Source organism: Psilocybe cubensis, chromosome 6 (assembly GCF_017499595.1).
Source record: "Psilocybe cubensis strain MGC-MH-2018 chromosome 6, whole genome shotgun sequence".
NCBI classification, from domain to species: Eukaryota; Fungi; Basidiomycota; class Agaricomycetes; order Agaricales; family Agrocybaceae; genus Psilocybe; species Psilocybe cubensis.
Window position 1 is genome coordinate 294707 of NC_063004.1, and position 12997 is coordinate 307703.

General features: G+C 48.3%; 3 protein-coding genes across 3 annotated transcripts; 2 read left to right on the top strand and 1 right to left on the bottom strand.

The window, feature by feature from the left end:
- Positions 1–3496: 3496 nt before the first annotated feature.
- Positions 3497–4492, top strand: JR316_0006647 (uncharacterized protein; the record flags this gene model as incomplete). The annotated part of the gene is made up of 6 exons (XM_047892393.1): positions 3497–3545; positions 3822–3938; positions 3994–4036; positions 4089–4121; positions 4240–4258; positions 4310–4492. 6 exons carry the CDS (start codon positions 3497–3499, stop codon positions 4490–4492), a joined length of 444 nt encoding a protein of 147 aa, XP_047747675.1.
- Positions 4493–4815: 323 nt separating this feature from the next.
- JR316_0006648 (uncharacterized protein) lies at positions 4816–5653 on the bottom strand (the record flags this gene model as incomplete). The annotated part of the gene is made up of 2 exons (XM_047892394.1): positions 4816–5223; positions 5363–5653. 2 exons carry the CDS (start codon positions 5651–5653, stop codon positions 4816–4818), a joined length of 699 nt encoding a protein of 232 aa, XP_047747676.1.
- Positions 5654–6037: 384 nt separating this feature from the next.
- On the top strand, positions 6038–7660 carry JR316_0006649 (GTP-binding protein RHO1; the record flags this gene model as incomplete). The annotated part of the gene is made up of 4 exons (XM_047892395.1): positions 6038–6385; positions 6644–6695; positions 7080–7105; positions 7505–7660. The coding sequence occupies 4 exons, from the start codon at positions 6038–6040 to the stop codon at positions 7658–7660; spliced, it is 582 nt and encodes a 193-aa protein (XP_047747677.1).
- Between the last annotated feature and the right edge of the window lie 5337 nt (positions 7661–12997).

The window sequence follows — 12997 nt, forward strand, 5'->3', positions numbered from 1 at the left end:
CTCCCGAAACATGGCTATGAGCGACATTGAAATCATTCGGGCACATACGGCACCTCCTTCTCCTCGCACCCCGATACGCCATCCACCTTCCACAATAACGCTGTTTCCAGCCCAACCTTGTTAATTAACCGTTCACGTAAGCTTCTAGTACCTTTCGTAACGATATTCAGCGGCGAACTGACCTTTGAATTGCGTTTGCAGCGGCCACGTAGACTTTGTCCCCGGGAAGCGCCTGGTAAGATCTTGCAATTCTACGCGTTTTCGAGAGGTTTTTGAGGCTAATACTGACTGGAACTGTGTTCTGAATAGGGGTTGGACGGTTTGCGATGCGAAGAGCAACACAAAACGTTGGGAATGAACAAATACATCACGTTTGGTTCAATGTACACCAAACAGCGAATTTCGTTGTTTTCTTTGAACTACACATTTCAAACTGCTCACAGATAGACATCCCAGCACTGCATAGCATCTCTCAATGTCCCTGCAAGCTCCCGCGATCACAGGGTAAGCAATCCAATTCAACGGAGATTGTTCTCCTCGCACCTTCCCTCGACGCGAAATTGCATGTACGTCGTTTTTCCGGCTTCCATTGGCCCCCTGTGAGTCATCTCGTAACGGTTATGTACGTGAATAATAGGCTGAAACGGTTGGAATTTTTGTGGAAGACGGAAATGCGGAGTGAATGAAAATATTGCGAATACGAGTGTTGGCGCATCCGGACCATGTCTGCGATGCGCGGTAGTTGTATAGCTACCTAGAGTGATATATCTATCTTATCTATCGTGTCTTATTCTGTTTTCATAATGTCTGGCTCGTCGAGTGCAATAAAATGAATACCTACAAACACATCACGCCAAATCTAACAAACACAGCGATTCGCAACTCTCTCCAAATTCCCGTCGATTTAAAGTAATATACACACCTGGATATATTGTATACTCTAACCCTGCACTACAGAAATCAATCAGCAAAAGTACAAACCATTGAATACCAATCGAACAACCAAATCCACAACATGACATGACACACCCTCGCCTCCCGCCCAAATTCACAATTACACACCCGTTCAAAACGCTAGAAACACCTGGCTAGTCTATTCGGCTCTCGGCTCGGGTCTGGTCCGATCAAGGGTCCTGTCAGGTATATTGAGAAGGCCTTCGTAGTTTACTGTACGTTGGTATGTGTGCTCCTTCAGTAGATATTGCGAATGGCGTTGTAATTGATGTACGTACGTTTAATTGAGAGTAGGTGGAGATATTGGTATACCATTACATGCCTGCTTGACTTTGGAAAAGTGTGAGTTGAGACGGGGATGGTTGAAAAAGAAAATGTGAACACTCGAGGACTCCTGCAGAACGCGAATGCGTGAAAACAAGCAAAAAACACATTTCATTCACCATAACCATGTTACTACAAACATTAGAATAGTAAGTACCCCTAAGAATACACTACACCCAACTGTCCAAAGACCCTCGAACTCGATTTTCAAAAATGTATCACTCACCTCACCCGACCTTCCTCTCCTCCCGATCTTCCGCACTAACGGGCTGAAAAACACCTCTGGATTGTTACCACTCGCCCCTGAAGCATCCGAAGTCGCCGAAGCCGTAATAATAATACCAAATTTCACAGAAAAAATTGGCAACTTACGTTTTGTAATTTTGTTGAACGTTGCATGTGGACGTAGTTCTCCTTCAGTAGATATTGCGAATGCCGTTGTAGTTGTTGTACGTACGTTGAAATGAGAGAGAGTGGAGATATTGGCATACTGGTACATCCAGTGGTTGACTTTTGAGAGATGTGAGTTGAGATGATGGGTATTTGGAAATGTTACAGAGAGATATCTTCACCCGAACGTGAATGCTTGAAAAACACATAAAACACATTTCATTGGCAATCCTACTACTCACATTGTGCAGATGGTACATCTATAGGTATCCTACGACCCACCCAGCAATACTCGAACTCGATTTTCGAAATGTATGGCTCACCTCACATCACCCTCTCCCAACCTCCTTCTCCTCCCGATCTTCCGCACTAACGGGCTGAAAAAAACGTCTGGATTCCTACCACTCGTCCCTGAAGCTCCGAGGTCACCGCAGCCGTAATCCCAATACCAAAATATATCGCCAACTTACGTTCATTCCTTTCGTTTTGCTCGTTCGCCGGGCTTGATCCTCGTCGATTCACGCACAATTGTGCAATTGTACAACCCTAGAAGGATTGCGTGCGTTATCTGCTATGCATATGGAGCGACTCCTGAGCTTACCTGGCTGGTTACAGACTTTCAGACACCCAGACAACTCGTCGAAGGCCCAACGAGCCTCTTGACCCCGATACGACCCTCCGCTTCCATTTCAAAAACAACGCAATTTCCGCTGCATTCGACGTATCCAGGGTGTTGTAAGCTAGTGTATATTGCCAACGTAATGCACTAGAGAGGTTCTGAAATCTTTTTTTTCGAGGTTAGTTGCAGTTGGAAGCGAGAGATTGGAGATGGATACGTACCGTTGTGCAGCAAAGAATGCAATCCGAACCATTCTACGTATGTTCCAGTTTTGTTTTGGGCGACTCCTATTCACATTGAGGTGTGCTTCGATCGAAGGTCGAATGCTCGATAACTAAAAACACGATGAAAAGAGAGGGCGAATGCAAACATCTTGTGCACATTCACGCCCGATTCATGTCTCGCCGATTAGACCCAACGGCGGAAATTCCGACTCCTAGCACAAACGACAGCCTCGAAAGAATATATTGAACGAATCACGTACCCAGATTCAAAAGCAAAAAGCGAGATTCGAAGGGAATCACAACCTATTCCGGATGTCGTCACAGGGAGGAAAACACGAAAATAACACACCCGGGCTAGCGCGACGGGTTCCGTGTGGATGTACGTACACGGGCGTGTCGCGCTAGTATAAAGGCAGGCGTGTGTTGGTGTGTTTTTCCTCATCCCCTCTTGGGGTTCTCGGCCTCGTCTCCTCCTCCTCTCCTCAAGGTAAGCGCGATTCTCCTTGAGCGCGTCGGTTGACTGTTGAACATTGAACTCGCAGGTTTTGGTGCTGGGCCGCGTCGGGACGAATCCTGCTTGCTGGTGAGTGTTGCCACTGGCTTGTGTGCACTGCTGATGCTCGTTGTTGCAGATAGTGTGCTCGTTGTGGCGGGTGTTGGTGTCTCCGTGAGTCGGGTTTTCTTTACCTCGACGCGTCGCAGACTCTGTTGATGTATAATGACACAGCGGACCTTGAAGTGGTCAACACGTCATGCGGCGGAGGTGCTGGACTGTGCTGTAGGTAGGCACGTCAACGTCGGTCACTGTGGGGAATGCACTGACCGTGTCTTCTAGCAACTCACCATTGCCGCCCTTGTAAGTGGTAAGTATACCCTCCTGTCTCTTGGATGGCGTGGCTGATGTCGTGTTATTGCAGAGTGGAGCAACGGTGATGAGCTCGATAGAGCAAGGTAGGTGTCTTGACCCACTAGAAGAACATTGCTGATGATCGACGTGGCAGATGGTGTGGATGCGAGTCGGGGCCGGCTTATAGGTGAGTGTTCCCACAGACTTGTGGTCATTGCTGATGCTTTGACAGAGTGCTCGTTGTGGCGGGTGACGGTGTCTAGGTGAGTCGGGTTTTCTTCCCTCGTCGCGTCGTAGATTCTGTTGACGTATGATGAGAAAGCGGACCTTGAAGGTGATCGACACGTCATTCGGCGGAGGTGCTGGATATTAGGTGAGTGGATGATTTCTCCCTCTACGTGAGTGTGCTCACCGTGTCCTGTGCGCCTACAACCAGTCATTGTACCCCTCATGGTGGTTGTAGTTGCTGCTGGAAAGAGAGACCGACTTTCCAAGGCATCGGTGGCACGGTCCTATGTTGCAGCAAGAGGCAGCGGCGGCGGCGGAATGGGCGGCCTCATTTCCTCTTCATCTCCTGAATGTAAGTGGGATTCTCCTTTACCGCGTTGGTTGATTGTTGAACTTTGAACTCCTAGGTTTTGGTTACTCGTCGTCTGTGTCGCATCAGGTTAAGGGGAGGTAAGTCAGTGTTGGTGACTGTGAGGAACATGCTGACCGTGTATTTGAGCAGCTCCGTGAACTTGGCATTGGGAACTTTTAACTGGTAAGCGTGCGCTTGATATTGAAGGTCAATGCTGATGTCGTGTTTTCTCTGATATTGTAGGGGTAAGCTGGCCGACGAGGAGTCCCCGGTGACCTGCTGTCGCTGTTATCGCAGCTAGCGACCTCGTTGCTATACAGGTGAGTCGGGATTTCTTTGTGTAACAATGTACTCACCTTGACGCGTTGTAGATGAGAAAGCGGAACACGACAGTCGACAATATCAGGCAAGTCGGCCTTTTCTCTCCACGGGAGTCTGCTCACTGTACTCCCCAGGACATTGTTCCGTCATTTTTGGCGTGTGCTCGACGTGTATTTGGCCTGCCGAAGGAGCTCCCGATTGACGAGCTTGTTGAAGTGGGACCTGGTAAGTGACAGACATGTCTGCTGGAAAGAAAGAGACACAGACTCACCAAGGTGTCGGTGGCGCGGCGGCGGCGGTATGGACCTGGGAGGGACGTGTGGAATGAGGTGAAGAACGCGGCTCTGAACTGTCGACGGTGTGGATGCGTCCCGCCGGCGGTGGTGAAGGATGTTGGAGGGACGCGTCAGGCCAACTGCTTGCTGTCGCGGAAAGGCATGGCTGGCGTGATGGACATTGCTGCACCAGTCGGGATGGTTGTAAAAGTCGGGCATGATTGTGGAGCAGACCGGCGCGGGCAGCCGCGCTGGGGTTCATGTCTCTCCAATCGAGGTATTTACGCGGAGAGGCGGTGTGATGCGCCAGTCATGCGGCGGAGGTGCTGGACTGTGCTGTAGGTAGGCACGTTAACGTCGGTCACTGTGGGGAATGCACTGACCGTGTCTTCTAGCAGCTCGCCATCATTGCCGCCCTTGTAAGTGGTAAGCATACCCTCGTAGCTCTTGAATGGCGCAGCTGATCCTGTGTTATTGCAGACTGGATGGGCGGTGCTGAGCAAGGTAGGTGTTTTCGCCCACTTGAAGATAGTGTTGATGGACGTGGCAGGTGGCGTGGACGCGAGTCGGGGAGGGCTTGCAGGTGAGTGTTCCCACAGACTTGTGGTCATTCCTAATGCTTTGACAGCGTGCTCGTTGTTGCGGGTGCTGCCGTCTAGGTCAGTCGGCTTTCCTTTACCTCGTCGCGTCTGTTGACGTGGGATGAGACAGCGGACCTTGGAGATGCTGAACGTGTCATTCGGCGGAGGGGGACTGTCAGGGTCGCATCTGGATGTGCTGCAGGCAGGCAAGCAAGTCAATGTTGGTGAGTGTGGGGAATGTGCTGACCGTGTATTTGAGCAGCTCACCGTTGCCGCCTTGTAGACTTGTCGGACGAGCTAGATGGCGGGGAGCGAGGTAGGTGTCTCCACCTTTTTGAAGGACAATGCTGATATTCGACGTGTCTAGTGGTGTAGACGCGAGTCGGGGCCTGCTCGAGGGTGAGTGTTTCCCCTCGCTTGTGTGCATTGCTAATGCTTTGACAGTTTGCTCGTCGTTGCGGATGCTGGTGTCTAGGTGTGTCGCGTTTTCTTTACCTCGTCGCGTCGCAGAGCGTGTTGATGTAGGATGCGACAGCATATGTTGGTGATGCTCGACGCGTCATTCGGCGGAGGTGCTGGACATTTAGGTCAGTGAATGTTTTCTCTCTGCGTGAGTGTGCTCACCGTGTCCTGTACATGTATATAACCAGTCATTGAGATACTGACTCCCAAGGCGTCGGTGGCGCTGAGCTATGTTGCAGACAGAGGCGGCGGCGGCGGCGGCGGCGGTATGGATCTGGGAAGGACGTGTGGAATGAGGTGAAGAACGCGGCTCTGAACTGTCGACGGTGTGGATGCGTCCCGCCGGCGGTGGTGAAAGATGTTGGAGGGACGCGTCAGGCCAACTGCTTGCTGTCGCGGAAAGGCATGGCTGGCGTGATGGACATTGCTGCACCAGTCGGGATGGTTGTAAAAGTCGGGCATGATTGTGGAGCAGACCGGCGCGGGCAGCCGCGCTGGGGTTCATGTCTCTCCAATCGAGGTATTTACGCGGAGAGGCGGTGTGATGCGCCAAGGCGGTGCGCCTGTTTACACGCACAGCGCAGAGGCCGTTCGTAATCCCTGGCATTCAAGTTCCGCTTTAAAACGGTGGTATCATACATTCGTTGACGGGGCCGCTTTGCTCACAACCATCCCCCCTGCTCGTCGCCAGCCCCGCTCCCCAGCATCTAATACATCTATTCACGCACGTCGCCGCACAACCGCCCCCGAGAACCATGTCGGAAATCAAAGGAACCTTGTCATCGTTGGTGATGGTGCTTGCGGAAAGGTATGATCGGCTTTTGACCAGCTCAGAGAACGTCAGCTTGCATGCTGATCATCGTCACCCGTCTAGACTTGCCTTTTGATTGTGTTATCCAAAGTCATATTCCCAGAGGTACGTGCATCGTTAGCCGCCGTTCAGCCAGCCGAGGTGTGCGGCTTGCTGCTCCTCATTGCACCGTTATGGCGGTGTTTAGACAGCTCCAGCAAATACCTGGCGGCTTCGTTCGAGGTGTAGAAGGCTGATATTAGTGTTAAAGTGTAGGTCCATGTACCCATCGTGTTCCGGAACTACGTTGCCAATGTCGAGGTCAATGGTAAGCACGTTGAGCTTCAATTGTAAGCACGTCGAGCTTCGATGGTAAGCATGTCGAGCTTCGTCTCCACCCTCTTAGTTATTATAATTCGCATGTCATCCTCATCTGCTTTGCCGTCTACCCCTCTTAGTTATTATGATTCGCATGTCGTCCCCACCTGCTTCGCCGTCGACTCCCCGATTCCCTTTATAACATCCAATAAAAGGTTTGTCTTGTCTTTTCTTCATTCCCTCTGCCTGTATAATATCAGACACCGCAATTTACTAACATTGTTGTTGTGTGGTTCCTCTCTTTTTAGTGCCATACCTATGCCTGCCTGCCTCTCATTCTCGTCGTCTGCAAAACAGATCTCAGACCTGACTCCCGTGTGATTGAGGTTCTTAGATAGACGAGCCGTAACCCCCGAAGAGGTGCGTTTCTTTTTTCTACGTCACCTTTATTGTTTTTCGTACAACTTTGGTGTGTATGACACGCCCTGGGGCCTGGCCCCTTATCTGAGTGCCATTTTTGTGCTTCGTTCGAATCACCCACGCATTCTTTTTGATATCCTGTTTATTACCCTTGCCTCATTCCCGCTTCTCTTATCCACATCGTGATCCCCGTCGCCACCAACATTGACGCCGTATTTCAATCCAATTTTATTTTATTTTTTTTTTCATGCATCATGTTTTATTTATTCCAACTTGGTACTCGCCACCAACATTGACGCCGTTTTTCAATACAAATTTCATTATTTTTTCCATGCATCATTCTTTTACACTCTTCCTCTTTTGTTGATTCCAACTTGTCACTAACCGTCATGTTTCTAGGGTATGGCAGTCGCCCAGAAGATCGGGGCAAAGCACTACCTCGAGTGCTCCGCCAAGTCGGGTGAGGGCGTCCGCGAAGTCTTCCAGTACGCCACCCGCGCCGCACTGCTCAGCAGAGGAAAGGGCAAGAAGAGCCACCATTGCATCGTGTTGTAGATGGCGTAGCTTATCCCTTTTACCATTTTTTTTTCTTTCCATCTTCATTCTTCCTTCCTTTCTTCCTTTTTTTGCTTTTTTCTTCCTTGACGACTCTCTTTCACTCTTCTTTCCGAGTTCCTTGCTGGATGGTTGAATTGAGGGTGGGTGAAGGTGCAGGGAGGAAAATGGGAGGTGGAGCGAGGGAGGGGTGGGGTGAGGTCAGGTAGGGAGGAACTTCAACAAGGATAGGGAGGGGCTTGAATATCATTTATACTCGCACCTCGCCACCTTCTCTTTCACCTTGTTCCGGTTGGTTGTGGATAATGAACATGTGTTAATGCCGGTGGAATGCTCTTCGGTTTCTTTTTTTTTTCTCTTACCTAGTCTTTTTCACTTGATACCGCTTCTTTCTTGATTTTGATTGATGATCCACTTTTGACTCTTCTTCTCAAATATACTGCTGCTGCTGCACCTCCTGACTGCGACGAGTTGGCTATCTGTTTGTCTCTCCTTGAGCTTCTGTTGCTTTGGCTAAGCCCCTATGGATTCCGAGCGTGTATTGCAATTTGAACAAAGTTGAAGTCTAATTGTTTTATATACGTTGTGCTGCCAGATATACATCGCTCGCTGTTGTGATGTATTTTACGAGAAGATACTAGCTTTATATGGCATTAGATACCTTATTGAGACAACCCTGAGCAAATGAGATAGAAGTTTTTTGAATTTTCGAGTCGTGTTCTGGTATCGTACAAGCAGAGGTTAGCCCCGCCCGAAGGCCAGCAGGGTCCGCCTCTGCTCTATCTACCTATCTAGTACGTACCTGGTCCGAATAAAGTCGGATAGAACCGCTCGAGGTGCATCCAGAGTTTTCACAAGTCCGAAAATCGAACAATCGGTTGCGTGAAGTCTACCGAGTAAGTACATACCCGCTCTTGACACCGCCTCAGAACTCATTCGGCGTCGCCTACAAGCTGTCACACGACCCTTGAGCAGGTGAGTACTATATAAATGTTAAGTGCCAGTTCATAAAGTCTACCAATCAAAGTACACACCTTGTTTGCCGGACGTCCAGAAATCGAAAAAAAGTCCGGGAAAGTCCAGATACATGCTCGACGTCATCTACTAGATGCAGATGGTGAGTACTATATAGATATTAAGTGCGGGTACATACCTTGTTCGCCGGACATCCAGAAATCAAATAAAAACTGTGCAGAAGTCAAATACATGCCCGACGATGTAACCACCTCAACACCGCTCGCCGGATGCAATAACAACTGCAAGAGGGTTATGTGAACTTCAACAATCAAAGTGAAAAACTCAGTCAACACACCAGGCAGCCAACCCTCGCTCGCCGGAACTCCAAAAATCGAAAAAAATGTGCAACGACATTCCACGGCACTGGTAAGCTGTTGTTCATTAATTTGACGCCGCTCGCCGGATGTCCAAAAATCGAAAATAGTGCGAGGCGTTAACGGGACTTCAAACGTCTGTTGAGAAAAGCTCAGTCAGTACTCGGGTCTGCAAACTATGTAACACACCTTGTTGTGCAACAACCCTCGCTCGCCGGAACTCCAAAAAACGAATAAAAAGTGCAAAGGCGGGTACTGTGTAGATGGTAAGCTGTGGCTCAACAAACTCTAGCAAATAAAGCACGTACCTCACTCGCCGGACATCCAAAAATCAAAAAATAACTCCGTGGCATGTCCAAACGTCGACTCCGTCTATGGAAGACAACTCAAGCCAACGACTAGATGTGACACGTACTGGTTTCATGGCACGGCGGCAGATGAGAGCTGTGTAAAGAGATCAGTGATGGCCCATTAAGTGTACTAGGTAACATACCTTGCTCGCCGGACGTCGAAAAATCGAATAAAACTTGCGGCTCCATAGGTAGACACTGTCGATAGAATACAGGTTCGCGGGAACTCCAAAAATCGAATAAAAAATGCAGGAGCATAAGGACGGGATACGTGTTGGGGGTTCCCCAAAACCCACTTCACTTTATATCCTTTTCCCTAATGCTTCTAGTTTATTCAACGTCACGCAATATTTGCCCGTTGCCCCCGTTTCCAAACTAGAATGTGATGTCCAATATACCTGCAAGCTAAAATTGGCTCATGTAAATTTTCAGTTGCGGTCTCCTATCCCGGTCTTTTGATTCAACTCCGCTGCTTGTTTTCCCCAATCGCCTGTTCTTTCTCATTATCATAAATCATGCTCTCCCCGTCCTTTGTACATCAAATGCGAAATTTCAGTCTCGGTCTCCTGTTCCGGCCTTTTCAATCAAGTCCACTGCGTTCTTATTGTCATGAAGCTATGCTTCCCGTCCTTGGTGCATCAAACTCAGGTATGTATCATTTCCTATGCTTTACAATTCTTGTACCCACCACAATCCAAAAATTTTGACCCCTAGACTCAGTAGCTCGTCACTGCGCAGACTCGCGCATCGCGACCCAAGCAGCTAGTGCAAGGCAATCACCATTTAGCTGACGCGATGACCTCATGTCGTTCCAAACTACTGGACCTCAGTCAGATCGGGTATCCGACTCGCAAAATCTCTCCAGATCGTTGGTTTTCGAAGCTCAAATATTCGATTTTTAGGCTGCATTAACGTATTCAGGGTCGCATTCAGGAACACCTGAGCTGAGTAATGAGATTTCAGTAACCGACGACTCACTCAACGCCCACGAAATCCCAAGACAGCAATACGCTTCACATTCGCTTCCACGGGGTAGATTTTGTCACAGTCCCCTATTTTCTTTGACGACCTATTAATTAATACATTAAATATGTTCACAAAACGCAGACAAGGTTCACACGTAGAGTCAAAGGGTGACAGAACCAACAGGCGGAGCTCAAATTAGGCGCCCGTGAGTCCGCACTTGCTTCTACCACGACGTCACCTATCCATATCACTCCCACATCCAGTCTGACGTACCGATAACCCCACACAATACCCCCAAAAACGTCGTTCTCGCCCTCTGACTCTCAGGACAACGTTGCCACGTGGCGACTTGAACCAACATTCCCGTCTTCCGATTCATCGACGCAGGCCAGATTCGCGTACAAGGCACTCGGAAATATCATTCGAATAGGCTGTAAGCTCGAGTTAGGCATGTTTGAAATGAGGTAATGAGAAATTCGACTCACCCCTCGAGCTAAAAATCGAGATTTACTCGCACCGATCTCTAGATACTTCTACGCAATGTAATTACTCCAACACAGTACAACACCCCAAAACAAACTAGCATATCTTTCCAACGTACGCGCAAGAGATAGGTGTGACGAGTCTGCGATTGAATTTTTGTATCTGCGCTGTGTCGGTGAGTTCTCCACAAAGAGCTGTTTTGTACACCCAAATGCGCCGCTGAATGAGGTCAAGATGTCAATCCTAGACCTCTGAATCATCCTCAGTCGACTATTAGAAGCTCCCGAAACATGGCTATGAGCGACATTGAAATCATTCGGGCACATACGGCACCTCCTTCTCCTCGCACCCCGATACGCCATCCACCTTCCACAATAACGCTGTTTCCAGCCCAACCTTGTTAATTAACCGTTCACGTAAGCTTCTAGTACCTTTCGTAACGATATTCAGCGGCGAACTGACCTTTGAATTGCGTTTGCAGCGGCCACGTAGACGTTGTCCCCGGGAAGCGCCTGGTAAGATCTTGCAATTCTACGCGTTTTCGAGAGGTTTTTGAGGCTAATACTGACTGGAACTGTGTTCTGAATAGGGGTTGGACGGTTTGCGATGCGAAGAGCAACACAAAACGTTGGGAATGAACAAATACATCACGTTTGCTTCAATGTACACCAAACAGCGAATTTCGTTGTTTTCTTTGAACTACACATTTCAAACTGCTCACAGATAGACATCCCAGCACTGCATAGCATCTCTCAATGTCCCTGAAAGCTCCCGCAATCACAGAGTAAGCAATCCAATTCAACGGAGAATATTCTCCTCGCACCTTCCCTCGACGCGAAATTGCATGTACGTCGTTTTTCCGGCTTCCATTGGTCTCCTGTGAGTCATGTCGTAACGGTTATGTACGTGAATATTAGGCTGAAACGGTTGGAATTTTTGTGGAAGACGGAAATGCGGAGTGAATGCAAATATTGCGAATACGAGTGTTAGCGCATCCGGACCATGTCTGCGATGCGCGGTAGTTGTATAGCTACCTAGAGTGATATATCTATCTTATCTATCGTGTCTTATTCTGTTTTCATAATGTCTGGCTCGTCGAGTGTAATAAAATGAATACCTACAAACACATCACGTCAAATCTAACAAACACAGCAATTCGCACCTCTCTCCAAATTCCCGTCGATTTAAAGTGATGTACACACCTGAATATACAGTATACCCTGATCCTGCACCGCAGAAATCCGTCAACAAAAGTGCAAATCATTGAATACCAATCGGATAACCAAATCCACGACATGACACACCCTCGCCTCCCGCCCAAATTCGCAATTACACACCCATTCGAAACGCTAGAATAAACTGACTGGTCTATTCGGTTCTCGGCTCGGGTCTGGTCCGATCAAGGGTCCTGTCAGGTATATTGAGAAGGCCTTCGTAGTTTACTGTACGTTGGTATGTGTGCTCCTTCAGTAGATATTGCGAATGGCGTTGTAATTGATGTACGTACGTTTAATTGAGAGTAGGTGGAGATATTGGTATACCATTACATGCCTGCTTGACTTTGGAAAAGTGTGAGTTGAGACGGGGATGATTGAAACAAAAAGTGAGCACTCGAGGACTCCTGCAGAACGCGAATGCGTGAAAACAAGCAAAAAACACATTTCATTCACCATAACCATGTTACTACAAACATTAGAATAGTAAGTACCCCTAAGAATACACTACACCCAACTGTCCAAAGACCCTCGAACTCGATTTTCAAAAATGTATCACTCACCTCACCCGACCTTCCTCTCCTCCCGATCTTCCGCACTAACGGGCTGAAAAACACCTCTGGATTGTTACCACTCGCCCCTGAAGCATCCGAAGTCGCCGAAGCCGTAATAATAATACCAAATTTCACAGAAAAAATTGGCAACTTACGTTTTGTAATTTTGTTGTACGTTGCATGTGGACGTAGTTCTCCTTCAGTAGATATTGCGAATGCCGTTGTAGTTGTTGTACGTATGTTGAAATGAGAGAGAGTGGAGATATTGGCATACTGGTACATCCAGTGGTTGACTTTTGAGAGATGTGAGTTGAGATGATGGGTATTTGGAAATGTTACAGAGAGATATCTTCACCCGAACGTGAATGCTTGAAAAACACATAAAACACATTTCATTGGCAATCCTACTACTCACATTGTGCAGATGGTACATCTATAG